The sequence below is a fragment of the Apis laboriosa genome, unplaced genomic scaffold (assembly GCF_014066325.1).
Source record: "Apis laboriosa isolate Shangri-la unplaced genomic scaffold, ASM1406632v1 scaffold40_cov151, whole genome shotgun sequence".
Lineage (NCBI taxonomy): Eukaryota > Metazoa > Arthropoda > Insecta > Hymenoptera > Apidae > Apis > Apis laboriosa.
The window spans coordinates 4,624,188-4,643,697 of NW_025223180.1; the positions used below are offsets into that span (position 1 = coordinate 4,624,188).

General features: G+C 35.8%; 2 protein-coding genes across 4 annotated transcripts in view; one reads left to right on the top strand and one right to left on the bottom strand.

The window, feature by feature from the left end:
• The window catches only part of LOC122715972 (lachesin-like), a 312,154-nt gene that overhangs the window by 3,446 nt on the left and 289,198 nt on the right, over window positions 1-19,510 (top strand). For 2 of the 3 annotated variants that reach the window (XM_043938611.1, XM_043938615.1), the window contains exon 3: window positions 6,398-6,433. The exons of the other annotated variant lie outside the window; for it this stretch is intronic. The gene's annotated coding sequence lies outside the window, so the exon portion shown is untranslated. The remainder of the gene's footprint in view (window positions 1-6,397; window positions 6,434-19,510) is intronic. 3 annotated transcript variants of the gene reach the window in all.
• LOC122715970 (UDP-glucosyltransferase 2-like) lies at window positions 7,457-14,925 on the bottom strand. Its single transcript, XM_043938606.1, has 8 exons — window positions 13,872-14,925; window positions 12,429-12,499; window positions 12,256-12,354; window positions 11,771-11,910; window positions 11,123-11,436; window positions 9,782-10,001; window positions 7,892-8,111; window positions 7,457-7,787 (listed from the first exon to the last, which is right to left on the bottom strand). The coding sequence occupies exons 1-8, from the start codon at window positions 14,049-14,051 to the stop codon at window positions 7,457-7,459; spliced, it is 1,575 nt and encodes a 524-aa protein (XP_043794541.1). The 5' UTR covers window positions 14,052-14,925.

Below are 19,510 nucleotides of genomic sequence, written 5' to 3' on the forward strand. Positions count from 1 at the left end.
AGGGAACAGGGAAAAAAGCAGTCTTTATTGAATCAAAATAATTTTTCTTGATGTTGTTTCTTCTTTGTTCTTTTGTAGAGTGACTGCAAATAGCACTTACATCCTTTTATAAACTTTTCGGTAGCAACTTTCCACCAATCGGATTCGTGGAACAATCCTATTGGTGCGAAGGTGCTTCTTTTTTGGAAGAAACTTTGGGCTACGTTAAACAATTCGCGAAAATAAATAATTTAGATGAAATAATATATAATAAATTTAAATTAATCGATGTATGTAAGCAACATTATGTAATTTTATAAATAAAAGTATATATATATATTTTGTTTAACAATGTAAATGTATAAATTAACGTTGAATTCTATTTTTAATCCTGGAGAATAGAAAATAATTTAGTATGGAATCATGAATAATGTTTCTCGATTCTTTCATGTCAATATTTTGTATATAATAATTCGAATTAATTATAAATATTTCGTTTTTCAAATTTTTATATATTATTTCTAAAACAATTCTATTTAAGCTAAGATGCTTTCTTTTTGGTTGTAACGTCAAATTAATTTATCGTAATTTATGAAATCTTTTATTATTTTGCAATTTAATGGAAAATAATTAAATAAATAAATAAATTAATCTATAAATAAATATATATTATAATTTTTATATGTATTGAATGATGGAATTGAATTTTATATATCTGAATTATTGCTAAATGATATTTTATATTTTGCTCTCTTCTGATTGGTGCGGAGGTGCTAACGAAAAAGTTATAAAGGGATGCACTGACAATTTGCAGTTATTTTACGTGAGAATTTCGTAGGAACAACATCGTGCAACATTAATTTTGTGTTTGATTTAAGAAGAAACCTATATTCCTTGTAAGTTTCAAAAATAGATTAATTATTTTTTTATTTGTTTTTTTTTTATTTATTTATTTGTTTATATATATATTTATTATTTATTTATATATATATTTATATTTTATAATTTATTATTTTTATTATTTGTTATTATATAATATTTTATTTTTATTATTATTTATTTATTTTATTTTTTAAATTTTTATTTTAATTGATTTATATTTTAATTTTTTTTATTGTATTCCAGTTTTTTTAATCTGATTAATTTTTATTAATATTAATATTATTAATAAAATTAAAATTTCTTATATTAATATTTTTTATTTATTATTAATTTTATTAATATTAATTATAAAATTAATTTTATTAATTTAATATGCGCGCGCATATAAAATAAAGGTTCGTTTTGTTACAGCCAATCAGAGAGCAGCTACGGCCCAACGCTCGACGAATCAGTACGTTCGGCGTCAGTTTAGTGCTGGATCTCGTGGGGATAGGACGTGTGGAGCTACAAGCGGTGAGTGACTATATAATTTATATTTAATATATTATTATAATTCGTAAATTATTATTAATTTTGTTTAATTATTATATTTGTTTAAACATATATTAAGTATTATTAAAAAATATTTAATATACGTTTAATTAGATAGTTTTTTTTGTATCGTTCTTATTGTTACGTACATAGTTTGTGCATTGACATTAGATTTATAATTTATATTTCTTGTAATCCGTTTCCAGGAAATTTTCGGTTTACATTTTCGTATCGCACGATTTTGCGCCGAACAAATTCCTTCTCCAATTTACAATTTTGTAAACGAAGTCGTGACGCGGAATATCATTCTATTATCGAAAGTTGAACTAGTAGAACACTTTGCTACAGGTGCGTGACTATTTATTGAGTAAAATATTCTTTCCATAGCTTTAAAAGATAACAATTTTTTTAAATAAATATCCGATCTATCTCCTACTAATATATTTATTTTCAGAAAATTTTTGTGACCGAGCGCAATGCGGTCGATAGAGTCAGTGTTTGTTTCGTAATAAAGTATTTTTTATATTTTTTAGAGCATAGCTGCTCTAATTCAATTTAATTGTAATAATTATTCGCGAAATTAGAATCAGTGTTTGTTCGCCGAATATCAATTACGAACGCGTCAATAGTCTTTTATTTTTTTTTTTTTTTTTCTCTAAATTTTCGTTTTCGGTACAGGATAAAGTCAGTGTTTCTCTCAAGAATATAAGGCGATCATCCATCACGCGAAGAGGTAATTATCTTTGCATATTTTATTTATCATTTTATTTTATTATTTGATTTTGCTTTAATCATTATTTGAGAAATAAACTGTCATTTTGGAAAAATTAATCATTTTTTTTTCAAATAAATGAAATTAATAGATTCTTAATTCTCAGATTTTTATGTATTTGTATTAAAATCTTGATTTTTTATTGAATTTTAAAATTTAATGAATTTGAATTTATTATTATTTTAAAATTTTTAAATAATCAAAGCTATTATTTCAATTAATGTAGTTTTATATTTTGTTAAAGGTACTGTTATCATATTTCCTGGATTTTTGAAAAAAATTTTTGTGATCGCGCGCAATGCGATTGATAGAGTCAGTGCTTGTTTCGTAATAAAGTATATTTAATATTTTTTAGAGCATAATTGCTCCTATTCAATTTAATTGTAATGATCATTCGCGAAATTAGAGTCAGTGTTTGTTTCCCGATTATAAATTAAATTGCGTTAATACGTTAATTTTATTTATTTTTTTTTTTTTTTTGTGATCGCGCGCAATGCGATCGATAAAGTCAGTGTTTGTTTCGTAAAGTTTTTAATATTTTTTAGAGCATAGCTGCTCTTATTCAATTTAATTGTAATAATCATTCGCGAAACTAGAATCAGTGTTTGTTCGCCGATTATAAATTAAACATTATGTTAATACGTTTTATTTTTAATTTTTATTTTCGGTACAAAGTAGAATCAGTGAGTGCTTCTCTCAAGAAAATAAGGCGATCATCCATCACGCGAAGAGGTAACTATCTTTTTTATATTATATTTTTATATTTTTCACCAATAGAGTTTCATTTTTTTTTTTTTTTTTTTTTTTTCAATAATTGGTATACATACTGTGTTCTATTTAATAATTACGATATTTCGTTTTTTCTGACAGCTTTCCTGCTCCTACTTGATGACAACTTCGCAGTGGATTATGGCAGCAGTGATAACAACGCAGATTCTTCGCATCTAATGGTGAGTCGCATGCATTTTGATTCCTCTGGTCATTCAATCATGTCATAGGATGAAAGATCCGAACTGACACGGGTGACTAGTTGTATACGTAGAATTTTGCACGAGTACAGTGACCGCGGGTATTTATTATACTCGTGAATAGTAACATTTGTCTGTGTATTATTTATTAGATTAGGCTAGGTTTTCTTGCACATCGCGTTTTTAACAAAACAAAACAATATTAATAATTAACATTATATAAATAAAATTTTAAGATAATATTAAAATTAATATACAATGATAATCATGATGCATAATAATAGTTGTTTATTATCACATGATGATAAGTAATATTTAATTACATTTAATAATATTTATTTCCTTATAATGCATCGAAAGAATTATTTAATTATTTATTATAAACTTAAGTTTGATTTAAAGTATAAAAATATTTAGTTTTTCATGCTTTTTTCGTACAAAAATGTAATAAAATATTGTGCAAGAAAACATTTCGCGACAGGTAGATTTTTGAATCAAAGCCACAAGTTTTGAACATTGCTTTAGTACTTTCGAAAATCTGCTTTGATAAAAAGATCGCCTGAGGTTATTTTCATTAATATTTAGAGTCAATGATCTAGAGTCAATAATTTCTTATTTTTAATTCATAAATAAATTTATAATTATATATAATTAAATATTTCATAAATAAATTTCTTGTTCATTGTTCATATATGTTATTTTTTTATTTAATTAAAATCAATAGTTATTCATTATAAAGATTTATTAAAATTTGAAATAAAACAAGCAGATTAAGAAATATTAGCCCGTTAGAAATATTAGAAATAGATACTAATACTTTTTTTAGCTCAGGATTTTCAGGTTTAACCCCTTCCGTGTTTATTGCCAGGAATTCACTCACGTGCTCAGGTGCTACTTGAGTGAAGGAGAGGCAATGAGCATGATGAATCTAGTTAATAAGTTAATAAAAATTTTTCAGCGATTGACGATGTATTAGTGTATCGTGCACGACGTATTTTCCACATTTTGTGTGTGTGATTAGGCTGTGGAATTGCGTCGTTATTCGTTATTAATTATTATTCCATTCACAATTATCATGCTATAAATAACAATTTTACATTTGCTATTTAATATTCCGGATTATAAATAATAATTTATTAGTTTTTTTTATTAAATTATAACAATGATGACCAAATACCGTATCATCTGGTTAAATAATAATATCATTTAGTAGTCATGAATATTATTTTAATCATGAGTATAGATAATTACAATTAAGATATATGCATGTTTTTATTGCAAACGCAATGGTCACTAGCCATCGTCAATCGATTTCAGGAAAATGGTACGTAAAGTTAGAGTATGCGAGTAGTGTGCCAAGCTCGGGTGTCGGAGGCGTCCCGGGACGTTTTCCCTAGTGTAGGCATTTGCGCCCGAGTATTATGCGTGAGAATCGTGGAATGAGTGTGTTGGTGTGCCTGCTTTGCCATTTTTTAAATATAGGGCTAGGTAGGATAGGTAGTATACTTCTGGTGTGTCTGTTAATTGTAAGTAGGTAGGGCCGGGCAGGTTGTCACAGTCTCTGGTCGGGTAGGCGCGTTTTCGCGTGACAACCTGTTTCAGGAAATAAAATTTGAGAAATCGAGGGCAAAGCTGAGACGAATGGACGATTATGCCATTCGTCTCTGGCTTCGCTCATCGATTTTTCGAATTTCGCGATCGCGGTCGTGATTTGCTTTCGAAACGAACGTTGCGCTCGAGATTCTGCGCATGTACGGAGAATGATCATTGCGATCGTTGGTCGTTCATGTGCACTCAGTTTCCGCGATTTAGTCATTTTTTTCTTTTTTTTTTTCTTGATTTACGATTAGTGAATCTCGAGCCTAGATTTAAGTTTCAGCGGGCATTGCGCCCGAAGGAGGAAGACCGAAGAGGCCTCGACAAACTGTCGCGAAGAGGGGCTGCAACGAATGGCTTCTCATTTCTTGGATCTTGTTCAGGGTTCAAAGGATGGGAAGTCATTGTTACTACTTTGTCATTGTGCTCGTTTTAGTATATGTAGTATATGTTGTATCGTCTGGCCAATTTGCATGCTGGCCCATCGTTCATCCAATCAACATGGGCATATCGCGGTTTTTGCATTAGTGTTGCGATAAAAAAAATCACGGTTTGAATTAGTGTTGCGATAAAATGATAATCGTGTTTGCTATAATGTTGCCCTCCCTAAAAGATATCGCGATTATATATCTTTAAATATTTTAATTTTATTTAATCTTGAATTGTAAAAATTTTACTTTTTTTTTTTTAATTTTTTATTAATCTTATTTGTAATATCAATAAATTTGAAATAGCTTTTCATTCGTTTCATCATAAATTTATATTAAATTCATCCTATGAATTAGTGTTGCGGTATTGTTGCATCGCGGTTTTTTCAATTAGTGTTGCGTTAATAAATTATCGCGTTTTTCATAGTAGTGTTGCGTTGAAAAAAAATGCCCAAAATCTTTCCACTGAAATTGTGGAAATATGCTTCTGGACCACCCGCAGAAGAAGAATTGCAGAATGGTGGTTTTTGATAGCAGCCTCCAATATGGTTGCAATTTCGATATTAATATAATTATATAATGACATTATATAATGAAATTATATAATGAATTATATAATGAAACATGAGTGAGTATAAATTAATAATAATAAATAATAAATTAGTAGCGTCAATAAGCAAAATATCCTACTAAGGATATTTTCAATTTTTTTTTCTTTTTTGTTTCTTGTTGATTTGCAAATATAATAAAATATTCGCCGCGATTACTTTTGTGAATTTAATATTTTAGCGTTGCAAAAAAAGAAATATTCCACTCTCGGTTTTTTCGGATTTATATTGAGTGGATGATTATTTTGATTCGATCTTTTCTTTTTTTTTTTTTTTTTTTCATCTTTCTTTCATTATCCCCTATTATCAAAACATTTGTTTCAAAAATATTGTTAAAAAATAAGTTTGCTTTTTACCGATAAGTATTTTATTTCTTATAGAATTGATTCCTTTTTTTTATTTTGGTATTAAAAAGATACAAATGAATAAAACATTTATGAATTACATAAATGTTTTAATAATTTAATTTTCTTTTTAAAAAATTATATATATAAATATAATATAAATTGTTTTTTAATTAATCCAATATCTGAGTTGTTACAGATATGCTATGAAGAAAATAAAAGAAGAAAGAAGCATATATCATACGAAATCAAAATTTTTTCTATTTAATTCTATTAAATCTTTCTTTAGTTTGTTTCAGAAACCAATCAGGCGTCAAAGAAAAAGGTATGAAATCTTATTTTTCATTTTATAGATTGTAATATATAGGATTGTAATCTTTTTATTTTTTTGTTAGAAACATTTAGTTGGTTGTAAAATTTATGAGTATTGTTTTTTACGTACGAAAACTACGTTTCTGGTAGATATTAAAAATTTAAAAAGTCAGATTTTCCGTATATACAGAATAGGATGTAGAATAGGTATTTAGGAGGTAGAATACAGCATTTAAGAGGAAATACTCCGTTATTTTTAGTTTTGAAAAGTTTTAATTTTCTAGATTCATAAATCAAACATTTACGGGTTTGATAAATAGGGATTGTGAAGGAATCGTTTAATTCTTATGTAGGTTGGATTAATAAATTAAATTTACAACAACTTCTTTATCATAAGATTTCGAATATCGATATTTATTATTGATTATATCGGTTACAATAAATAGCTATTTTTTTTTGAATAATTCTTGAATAATTTAGGAGTATTTTAAATTTAAATTTAGGAGTATTTTTAATTTAGAAGTTTTAAATTATCGAAGATAAAAATTTGCTTTCTTAATTAATAAAAGATAGGAAATGCTGAATGTAATAAATTACAGAGGGCATAAGAATTCTAATTCTTTTTAAAGTCGGTATTTCAGAATACATGAGATAAAGTTCTATAAAATGATAATAAATTTATCTTATATCTATGATTTATGTCAACATCAGGATTCATAATGAAAACTTTCTTTCTAATGACGAGAGTTATATGGAATAATAGATATTCAATTCCTCGTCTATGAATGTAATAATTTCAAATAATCGATATTATAGTTTTTGTTTCTCGTATGATGGTAACTGGGATAAATTTTCCATTCTTATCTATTGATGATATTTTTAACATTCTGAATCATTGAATGTTTTAACAACAAGCAATAAAATAGAATTCTTACAAACGATATTTATATATTATAATAATATTTATTCGAAAATTTAAAAGAAGATAAGCATATATTGAATTTAATAATAATAATAATAAATTTTTAGAATATAATTATCTATTTTTATCGAGTATATCAAAATTATTCGAATATTTCGATTTTACAAAAAATTTAATCCGGTCTCTTATATATTTAATCGAGAAATATTTAAATCGAAAAATATTAATTATCAAACAACAATATTTTATTATCAAAATTAAAGACAAGCTAAGGATTACTATTGTTCCATAGTAATCAATCAACGGGATATCGTGACCGTAATAACGAAGATGTTTTGATTTGGAAAATTTAATCACATGTTCCACATTCCAAATAGCACGATCCATTGGTTTTATCAATTCATCTTTTACAATCTCCGACATCGCTTTGATGTTATAGTAATATCTGTAATAATAGTATCAATTACAACATCGATTAAGTATTCCCGTTGTTTTAAAAAATCTCGAATGAAAATTCGCATAAATCTTTATGGAACGGGTTACACTCACGTTTTATTTTCTATAACATTGGTAAGGGTTTGCACGATGGATTCTTCGGTGATGGTATCGATGTCCAACGTAAGCCCGATACCAGCATCTAGAATTTTACGTGCGTTGAAAAGTTGATCCCCGAAAAAGGGAATGGCGACTACCGGCACAGAGTAGTGCACTGCCTCCTGCAATGACTGCAATCCACCTTGCATCACGTAGGCCATCACTTTCGGATGTGCTGTGTATAAAAGTGTAACGTTAGTATCGCGGATCTTGGGTGAAATAAAGCAGCGCCCTTATAGATTATCCTTTCCCCAGAGTTATTACAAATTTCAAGATTTAAGGTAGAGTAGAATTTCAAAGGGAGTAGACAGTGGAATAATAGTATTGAAATAAGAATCGCGTATTTTATCATCTCGTTTATAACGATATATAGTATAGTTACAATATCGATATATAATCGTATAATTTTACAAGGAAAATTTCTTCAAATTAAATTCCGTATTCAAATAAGATCTATGATTTTTTATTAATCATCATTTTTTTAATCCCAAAACGTTATCAATAATCAGGTCATTGAAACGATGATAGGAATGTTTCATTCGTCGCATTGAATTTCAAAACTACGCGATAATCGAAATTTTCATTATTTGTAAGGCGTCCACTTATATTCTTCTACCTTTAATAGATTTTCTAGAGTAGGGAAATGGCGAATACAAACCTGTCTATCAACGTATACAAAAGTTTTCCTTGCTTGAATTTGCATCGAGATCGAGCGTTAGCGCGAACGATGTGGACTAGTTTGTCAAAATTTCCCGAGAGAATTTTCCCGACGTGTCACGAGTTATCTTTTCGTTACTCTATGAATTGTTTAAATTGATCCTTTAGTCGGATCAATAGAGTATCGTTAATTTTTCCAACTACCGAAGATTTTTCCCGGCTTGCACGTGTGCCAATTAACTATTGTAACAACGATATCGCTCGATATACTTTTTTTTTTTCTTTTTTTCTTTCTCGCTTCGTTTCTCAATTAATCGATACAAATTTTTATCCGCATTGTACATTTCGCACCGTTGATTTCCGTCTCTGGAATCACGAATGTGTTCAAAGGGTTGTTGAATTTTTGTACTCGAGACAGACAGAGAGAGAGAGAGAAAGAGTGAGAGAATGCGCGATGAAATTACATCGCATATGAGTCACACTTTACATTTGATCATTTAAAAATGAGCGTGGACGAGGTCGTTACGGAACACTTGGCTGCCCGAGAAAATTAACATCCATTCCAAATGAAAGGGCCTGCAAAGTCGGCGGCAACTTCATTAAGTATTTGCGCCAACCTCTGCTTACCTGTGAATCCTGTTTAACGAACAGACCGTCGCGCGACGAGTTTTGACGAGTTGTGTATGTAAATCAAAAACGAAAATGCGATAATTAACGAACAAACACGTACTTACGGGCAACGAGGACAATTACGTAAGAAGTTTCTCTTATCTTAGAAAGACAAAAAAAAAGTAAAGAGAGAGAGAGAGAGAGAGAAAGGAGGGAGGAAGCATCATGATCCCAGAAAATTCTTGTATCTCGCCGTTCTCGAGGAAGAAATCAAAGGAAGCATTATGTAATAGCGAGCACAATTCATCGTTCATCGGTTTATCAAGGAATAAATTCGTCGAGAGATGTTATTTTTTTTTTTTTTTTTCGTTTCACGACTAAGCCGTGTCGTTTCATTTTTATTGGCACATTAACGGGGATCGAGGCGTTTCATCGTTCGGATAATAACGATTCTCGTGTGTTCACGTGAACGATTTCCAAGAGGCGGCCTAATAAAACGAACGTATCCCGAAGCGGTCAATCTATGTTCCGTTCAAAGGAGCCGCGTGGAAGCGGAGGGTTAGCCTTGGATGACCTTACCGAGAATCGCTTGCTGGGGTGCCCACTTCACAAATTTGATGTTGGCTGGATGAATGGCCACGTCTTCGCCGTGTTTCCATAGAACTCTTTGCTTGAGAGAGCCGAGCGCCTTGTACAATGCGGTCAAAGAGGCGATTGACAACTGATGAGTTTGCAGATTCGAGCCTAGGGAGAAATAGATCGCCCCGTGCTCCGCCTTGTCTAGGAATTCTTGAATGTCCTGCGATCAAGAACACGGCAATTTCTTAATCCTTGAGAACGATATACGAAAGTGAAACGTATTCCAACTTCGAAAATCACCCAATATTAAAATATAGACTCAGGGAAGAAGAAGAATTATATTCTAAAAACCCATCTTCTTTTATTTTTATCGTCGCGTATTTGCTCGGTTTGATCGATTTTCTTTTACAATATAAAGAGAGACGAGATACAAATGGTTCGAATATTCGTATCAAGTTGTACAGTATATACAGTTCACGCGGAATACAAGACGTTGTTGCACATTAATTGCGCAGAACCGCAAGTTTCTCCTGCGAAGTGGACGCGCACGTGGCACAGCGATCACGTTTTGCGTCTCATGTCTCGCATTAATTCCACGTGACACGGGCGCAATTCCATTTCGGAGGATATCGGTGTAAAACATGTTGGACGAACGTTGTTCGGACGGATGTATAATTTTGATCGATGTCTCGATTCACCACGGGTGGTGGTCGATGCGCGACGAGTTAGTTAGTTTTGGGCAAAATGGAAAGAATCGTCGGTGGCGAAAGAAACGGCACCGGGAAAAGATCTGTTGAAAGGTATCTGTTGTCTTGGGGAAACAAAACGAGGGAGGCTGGAAAATACCCGTGGAAAAATATTTTCCCTCGTAGTCACGTGGGTGGAGGTGGGTAGAGCGAGGGTAAATAGCAATGACCTTTACTTTCGCGTCGCAATGTCGAGCCGTAGGTAAACTTTCCCCTATATCGGTTACCCTGCGAGAGCGCTATGTATTTTCCCCCGGAGAAATCATTCTCCTTGCTCGCGGTATAGCGTTCAATCCCCTGCCGTGGTAAAACTGCGTGAAATAACGTTGCCGCGTCCCGCAAGGAGTAATACTTGTAATCGTTGACTGAATATAAGTTTCGCAATATCGTCTGTTGATCCGTTCTTCGGACGATCGATGAATCAAACCGCGGTCTTATTTTATATCTCGCGAATATAGGTAGGAAGGGGGAGGAGGATTCGTGAATTGGAAACGTTATGAAACGTGTGCGAGCGTCGATTCATTGTCGAGCTCTTTTTCGATTTTAGCTCGATGGAGAAATTTAGGAGAAATTTTAGAAAATTCGATCGATTTACCTTGGGTAAAGTTTCGCTTTTCTCCGTGATTTGAAGGCTATGAACCTCGATTACATTTGGCAGCAGCGGTTTCGGATATCCGAATACGTGATTGTTTCCCAATATCACTAGACTGAAGTTTCTATCGATGTCCTCGATCGAAACGTCAGGCATCCATTTGTTAACGATCATCTGCGCCCTAGGCAAATGCCAGTATTTATAATATATCCTGGTCCACGTTGTGTAGAGGATATTCCAAATACGCTCGTTCAGGCTCATTTTGTTGGTGAAAGGATAAGCCATGTCGGGATTCAACAGGGGATCGTCCGGGTTCCCTAAAAATAAGAATAGCCGGATAGTGTATCTCCTTAATTCTCATCTGATACGAAATCGGTACAAGTTAAAGCACTATCGGGTCATTCCATTCTTTTCTACGACGCGTGGTCACCTCCGATTGCTCGCATTTTCTACTTTATCGACAATTTACGTCAATTTCCGGCTCACTAACGACATTCCGACCGAGCAGGGCACAAAAACCGTAGAGAAAGCGAGCACAACGATTGTCGGATCGTTCGACTGCTGCTACTCCAGCATTCGAATTTTGCCGTTTCGATTAACTTTTTCCCTTTTCTTTTTCTTTTATATTATTTATTGAAGTGTTACGCTTACCAACCGAGTCCATCACGTAGGGAAGATTGCCGACGCTCAAAAATCCGATGAGAACCGGTGAATTGTAATGTTTGACGAGGGCGTAATAGCACTGGTACCACAATTGTTCTATAATCACAGCGTCGAAGGTTTTGTTTCTTCTGGAAAAAAAAAAAGAAAAAGAAAAAGAAAAAAAAAAGAAGGAACGCCTCTCCATTGATTTCGCGATTAGGTGATTTGGAATCGATAAAGTTGTAACGCGATGGAATTATTATAATTTCATTCGGTGCAGCTTTTATTTTCCGTATTAAATGGAAATGGCGGGGAACAGTCGATGCGACGCCGGTAATTTCCTACGGCTCAAGGCAGAAAATTGCGTTGGCGCACTTTTCTTCGACTACTACACCAGCTTTAACGAGTTTACGAAATGAATGTTTTTGTTCTCGTAGGGTCGACGCCCTACAGATTATATACCGTCTTAAATAGAATGAGAATATTTGTATTACGAAATTAGGTGCGTGATGGCCGTGCTGAACAGTTGTTCCTCGCATAATTCGTTCGCCTCTCGCATGTTCTTGTGCAAAAGGGTGAACGCCCCCATGTGCCTGTGAAACATCGATAATTGAACGGATCTAGCATTACGAGAGATTAACTCTTGTAACGTGTGAAATAACCTTACCTTAGACCGGTGCAATCTCGTTTTCGATAGGAAAACGACAAATCGACGTCCTCGTAATTCTTTATTGACTTCTGCAAGATTACGTTTATTTTTTTATTTGTGGTGTGCCACTCTTTGAACAAACGAGATTTTTAATATTCGATTGGTTTATTAGGTGTTAATTTTTTAGATAAAAATAAAGTGGGGAATATTAATCGTCAATCACATCGGATTATGTGTCAATAGTTATGATTAGTTTATACGATTATGTGTAAAAACTACACATAAGAACAAAATTTAATATCAAAAGTTATTTTCCTCAATAAATCGAATCTTAAATCGAATCTTTTGATAATAGGTTAAAATGATCGTCGTTTTGAATAATTAAATTATCGTTAAACATATTGATTTGATTACAAATTCTGCTAATCAGATCTACAGTAGCAAAATTGGAAGTGTAGTTTTAAGAAAATTTTAAAAATGGATCCGAATATTCTTAAGTTCACACTTATTATAAATATAAAAGTTGAAAGATTGTTCTATTTTCCAATTCTTATTCTTATACGCATATTAAATTGGCGATCATAAATTCCATTATTCCAAATATTTAATGATAAAATCATGAATTCCAATGTTTCTCTCTCTCTCTCTCTCTCTCTCTCTCTCTCTCTCTCTCTCTCTCTCTCTCTCGAAAATTCTCGATTTACTCGATCTATCGTCGAATTGTTGATTTCTTTTCGGGAGGGACGGATGGGGGAGGGGGAAAAAAAAAAGAGGGAGCGAGGAACGGCGAGCATCGGGTCACAAAGAGATGCGTTTAACGAGAAGAAATGTTAGTAAGGGTAAATTGAAGCCGAACGAAGTTTGCGTAACTTTGAACCGGAGTTTATGGAGAGGGTAAGGGAGAGGGGACACGAAAGGGGATCGGGTCTGGGAAAAAGTGGAAGTAGAGCGAGACAAGAAGAGAAAGAGAAGTAAAAATGAACTGGCGGGTGAACGTGGGAAGAAGGCACGAGAGGTGCGCGTGGCCCAAGTGGAGCACGGAGTCAAACACCTATCCAGGATATCTTTTTCCAACTTTTCTCCACGGTCTACGGTGATATTATTGAATTATTAAACCGTCGTTATAATCTTGTTAGAAGTATCTTCGCGCCTTTTTTTTTACCAACTTTCTCTGATAAATGACGCAACTTCTAACGCGATTGTATTGCGCGTAAATTGCCATGCAGTTTACCGATAATGGTTAAAACTGTTTGCAACTCCGTAACTGTTAAAATTTCTCCATTCACTCGGATCGAGAGAGATCGAGAGAGAAAAATCGAAAATATGGAGGGGGAGAGAGATCGATTAAGTGGTGTCGTCGAAAAACGAGGCGAAACGACGCGGAGAATGACACGGGGGATGAAATACAGAGAGAAGGAAAAGAGGGAGTGAAGAAAGGGAGAAGGGAAAAATCGCACTTACCTTTGACGGAATGGTTGATATCATGGTAACGTTGTGTCCACGGGCCGCCAAAGCTTTCATCAATGCTTGAAAGGGTTGCTGGTGGCTGTAGCTCGCGCTGGGACAAATTCCGAGAATGTTGAACCCAATGGCTGGCGAGAATTGACGAAAGAGTAAAAGCACAAACGGCAGAGACAACATCTTGTTCCGCACCGTTCAACCAACGTGTATTTCGAGAGGCGCTCGAGAACCACGGAGAAAATAGTCTTTCAATTTTTTAAACGGGAATCGAGGTTGCTGGTGTTACGCCTTTTGTAGGAATTTCTAAAGGGTATGTGGTGGAGGGTGGAGCGGAGGGCGGGGTGGAAGAGGGAGGATTGGAGAGAACGATCTTCCCGTGAAAAATTCACAACATGTTTCACGATCAGTTTGCTCGGGGCCACGATAAATAAGTGAACCGCTTGTGCATCGGTCGCGTGTTTCTCGCACGGGTTGCCGGAGAAATAATGCAAACCCCTCACCGTTTCGGCCAGTGACAGATATTTTTATACATCACATGAAACATAAAGGCGTCATTCAGAGATTATGGAGCATTTCATAGAATCTATTCCCTTATCGCTTTGCTTAATGCGTTGTAAAAGGCGATTCTTCTTCAAGGTCATCATCGTATATATCGCGTAATAATATTCTACGTCTTCGTACAAGATGCCAATAAGAATTTAATAAGGTATTTATTTTTTGCGAACAATTTGATAACTGAGATGTTTCGAAGAGAGTTCTGAGAATCTGTCACGAATTCGTAATTTGACGAAAAATAAAATATATAAAACGATGGGTTGGGTTACCCAAAGTTTTAGTTGGTAATCTGGATAGGATAGAAAATCATAAAGGAATCGATTGTTCGCGGAAGAGTAAATATGGTGGGGATTTTTCTGTTTCGAAATTTACATACGTTAAATTGAAATGCGCGGAAAGCGGTAATAAGGAAAAAGGAAAAGCCGTATAGGAAGGAGAAACGTGTCGGGGTGGAGACGAATCGGCGAGAATCGCGCCATTAGCTTCGATGTACGCTTTTGCCTCACCGTCAAGAGAATAACGCTCGGTTCAGCGTACGGAATGATGCGGTCGCTGGGGTTGAAGAAAAATTGGTCCACCGTCTCTAAAGAAAAGTTTCAACCGAGAAAAATATCATCTGTTCTCGCGAGAACTATGCCACTTTTTCTTTCTTGCTGATTTCGCTCGTGTTACAGTATCGCGAGCATATAAATACGTAAGCGACGATCGTGCAACGTCTGTTTCACGTACCATCGACCAGTTGTTGTAACCGTTGCAACTTTGCTCTCGTAATTTTCTCAAAAAAAAAAAAAAAAAGAAATAAAGAAAAAAAAAGAAAAGGAGAAGGGAATAAAAAAATAGGCAAGGAAAAAAAGGTTAACGGACGAAAGAATTGACTCACTGGCGTGTAAATGTATCTCGTAACCGTTAATTAAAAACTTGGAACGTTACGTCATTAAACGTTGCGCAGATAAACGCTTGAAGGCGAAAACAAAAGATTTTTGCATGGCTGACGTAACTGCGGGCTTAAACGCGTCGCATTACTTAGACTCGTAATAATACCTGTATACACAGAAGAGCCTCGTTAATTCGAGATATTGTGTGCACCGTTTCATCGTGAAGGTGCTCATAGTTTGCGCCGGCTGAAAAAGTCACGAGGATTCGTCTTTTTAATCGGTCTCCCCCCCTTCCTATTTACAACCGGCCATACTCGAAAATAATCGTTCTTAACCGTTAATTTTAACGACATTCTCAAGACGTTGCGAAACGTCTCGTTAACCGACAAGGTGACAAAATATCCCTCCGAACGATCCGCTCTCCTCTTCTTTTGCAAGTGGTCTGGGATTCCGTGCTCGTGAATGTTGACAAGTTGGGGATTCTTGAACGCGTGTAATAAGCTACGTTACGATCTTAAAGATCCCGGACGACGGCGCGACGGGAAAGCGGAAAATTCGAATCGCGTGTCAGAATCAGATGCGTCTGATAAGGGTTGAAAGCGGTTGCTGACAGTTAAGGGAGCTCATCTTGAAACTCGACAACAGGTCAGAAACGAGAAAGGGGCTCGTCACGGCGAACACACGGAGGACACAGAGTCCAATAAAGGATTTGAAAGAACTTCTCCGCGTCAAAATCCATATTCCCAGAAATTCTGTTCGCGTATAAAAGGGGGGTTTGTGAGACACGCGCGAGGTGTTTGGAGGGTACATATAAACGTATTCTCGGGAACGATTTATTTTCTGGGAATCTATGCGGGCGATTGGATGCTCGATGTTATCGAGAGTGAGGATATTAGCATCTATTCAATGATACGAAATGATAAACGATAGGGCGACCGAGGGTGGAAATTCGGTGGACATCGATGATCGATCAATTTGAAACACTTGAAAAATTTGTGACCCGTAGTTTAAATCGCTCTTCGAGTGATCCAACGTGTTCTATCTATTCTATAAGTGAAATATACGAGAAGATGAGGGATGGACAAGGAGTGGGGGGAGAGTGGAACGCTTAAAGGGGAACGTTGTGGGAGGGAGTGGGATGGAAGGAAGGCAGGCAAGATAACTCGTGTCAAGTCGCAACACGAGCCACGGTTTAATACAATGCCATGCGAGAATGGTGGTAAGAGTGAAATAGAGGCTTAACACGGTGAAAGAGGGGATTGAATGGGCTTTCGGAGAAAGAGAGAGAGAGAGAGAGAGAGAGAAGAGTTCAACCCCGACAGCAAAATGCTGCGTGTGTCACTAAGTAAGCGTCTAGATTTGCTCGTCCTTTTCTACCTTCCGGAAAAGCCAGTAGACTGGCGGAGGATGTGTCAGCTTCAGCTGTGTTATGTTTTGCAAGATCCCTCCTCCTCGGTCTCTCTCGTCTCTTTTCGTTACGTTCTACGGTTCTCTTGTATCCTCCATCTCTCGTATTTGGATCTCTTTCCTTCCAGAACAGCGTCTACGATCTCTTTGTCCCTTGTATTCAGTTTCTATCGTACGATTGTACAGCACCCACTTGCGGATCTCTTGCCTTAATCCTCTTTGTTTTCTCTCTCTTCCTTGTCGTTCCTTTTAGACGACATCCAGCTGGGTTAAGGGGAGAAGGATCAGAAGGAACAGAAGAAAGAGAGAGAGAGGGAGAGGGAGAGAGGGAGAGTTTTTGCGACTAAGCTTATGCAACCGAAATTTAGGATATCCGTGGTTAACTTCGGTAACCGCAACGAGCCTCGAAGAAACGCTCGCTCGTCAGAAATTTTGTTCCGTCTTTCTTGCACCTCGTCTCGTTCTTGCTCCTGCGTAAGATTAGCGTCACGCGGATATTCGATATATTACTCTACATATTTTCCGCGGGTGAACAAATTTTCGATTCTCTATTTTGCTACTTCTGAAAAATCAGAAAGAACTCGAAAAAAAGAGAAAAAAGTTGGAGCAACGTTTTTTTTCGGACAATCCACTCCAGTAAGAAGATACATCGAAGCGGAATATCCGTGAAGCGTGGAAAGCGTTTCGCTCATTAACAAGTATACTCGGTGGCGCGAATCATTTCATTCGGTCTCCGACACAGAACGGGCGGCGTGCACTCGCATAGTTGACGCGGATGCTGATAGAGGCGCCCGTTTCTCCATGTACACGTGTATGCAACGGGAACTTAAGTAGCCGTGATTAGAGTTCTCGTGGGAGCGTGGAAGGGGCTTAAGGCGTCCGCGGATACGCGATTATATATGCCCAAGTACGTGTTTCCCACGCGTATGGTTTCTTTACGAACTGGTAGATGAGTTTACGGGGCGACTAATGAAATTATTTCTGGTCACCGAGCGCCATAATCGTGTCAGGAGAACTTTCCACGTTTCTGTGCCGCGACAAGAGCCATCCGGCTTGGAACGTTTTCGCATGGCTCTTTGCGCTTCTCCCGCAGCTCCCGACCTACCCAAAGATAAATATTTGCGAGCCCTCCATTACGCTTTATGGAATATTTTTTCCCTCTTCCTTTCTTCCTCTCTTCCTCCCCCCTTTCTCTCTCATTTCTCTCGCGCATCGCGTCGCATCGCGCCGCGCGACCCGTATAATCATCGCGATTTTCTCTTGGCCGCTTGGCAAATTTTGCCGGGCCCATTGCGAGCAAACCATCCGTCCGTATTCGCTTCCACGCTCTCCCTGCTTTTTTAAATTCCCCGTTTCCTTTTTCACCACTTGACCAACCTTCCTCTCCTAATTTATTTCCGCCAAGTTCGAGCATTCTTCACTGCGCGAAGATTTTCCTTGACACGATCACGAATCCAGAAATTTTTCCCCCGGATGAGTTTACGTATTCCATACAGTCTCTTTGCCCCTTTCTAAACCTGTTCGAATACGGACAAAGAGGGAGGGAGGGAGGGAGGACGGACGAGAGATTCCTCGAGAGATCCGCCAACTTTCCTTGCTTTCGATGGTTTATTAAGCACCGGGATCGCGTTCTCGACGTCGTCCTCGAAAAACTTCGTTATCCGTCGCGTTTTCCCTCCCTTCTTCCTTCTTCCTCCGATACATCGATCCGATTTCGTTTCCTTTTAAAGTGGCTACTTTCGCCTGTGCGCCAGACTCTAATCAGAAAACGAAACAAATCTCAAAGGGATGCGCTTCGAGCGCAGCATAGAAAGCGCAACCCAAACTTTCCAACTGGTGTCGAACTTTTATCGATACTAGTCGGATCGAAGGAAACGTTCCGTGCACTTGATCCATTTACAGGATGAGCTATCTCTTTGGCGTAAGTAAAAATAAGAAATCGATGGAAACGCCTCTTCCTCTTTTTCTTTTTCTTCTTCTCCTTCTTCTTCTTCTTCTTCTTCTTCTTCTTCGTTCATCGTTATATCGTTCCTTGTTGTAAACCATGTCTAAACTCGGGCAATGTGGTTGAAACGATTCTTACGTCACGGGAACGAAGACCGTTGGAGCAAACGATAACGGCAACGAGGAAACAAGAGCGGAAACCGCACTCTGTCAATTCAGGGTGCATGCCCGTGAGGATACCCGAATCGTTATTGTCATCGGTTGCAAAGACGGTATAACGTTGTTATTGTTGGACGTCGTTAGAAAACGTTGGGGGACAATCGGAAAGGAATAATATTATCCTATAGCTTCCGCTTTCTTTCGCTCATTTCCTTTATTCTTTCACTTTTCTTTCGTCCTCGTCGAGAGGTTTATTAAATCGAGTTTAAAGGATTTGTCCGTTTGCATGCTTTTTATTCTTCTTTCTCTTGTTTGTCTCTTGGCGGAAATTTTGATTTATTCAAGAAACTTCCTTTCTACGAACAAGTTTCGAGTGTTTCGAGTCTCGAATCACAGGGAAACAATTTCTTGAAGGATCTTTCGCTGTTTAATTTAATATTAATCTTCGTTTAATTTATTCATTTAAACGGGACAAAAAAAAAAGAAATCCTTCAACAGATTATTAATAGATATATATATATAAATTCGAATTATTTTATAAATATACCGTTGCAATTACTGTAAAACGAATATCGAAATTGTGACGTAATTAATTTCAAAGAATTACAATTGCACGATCAATATATCGATTCATATGTCTTTATAAATTTTATATTATCGAGTCAATTTATGCCGAATTACTTTTAATTTAACGTTTTT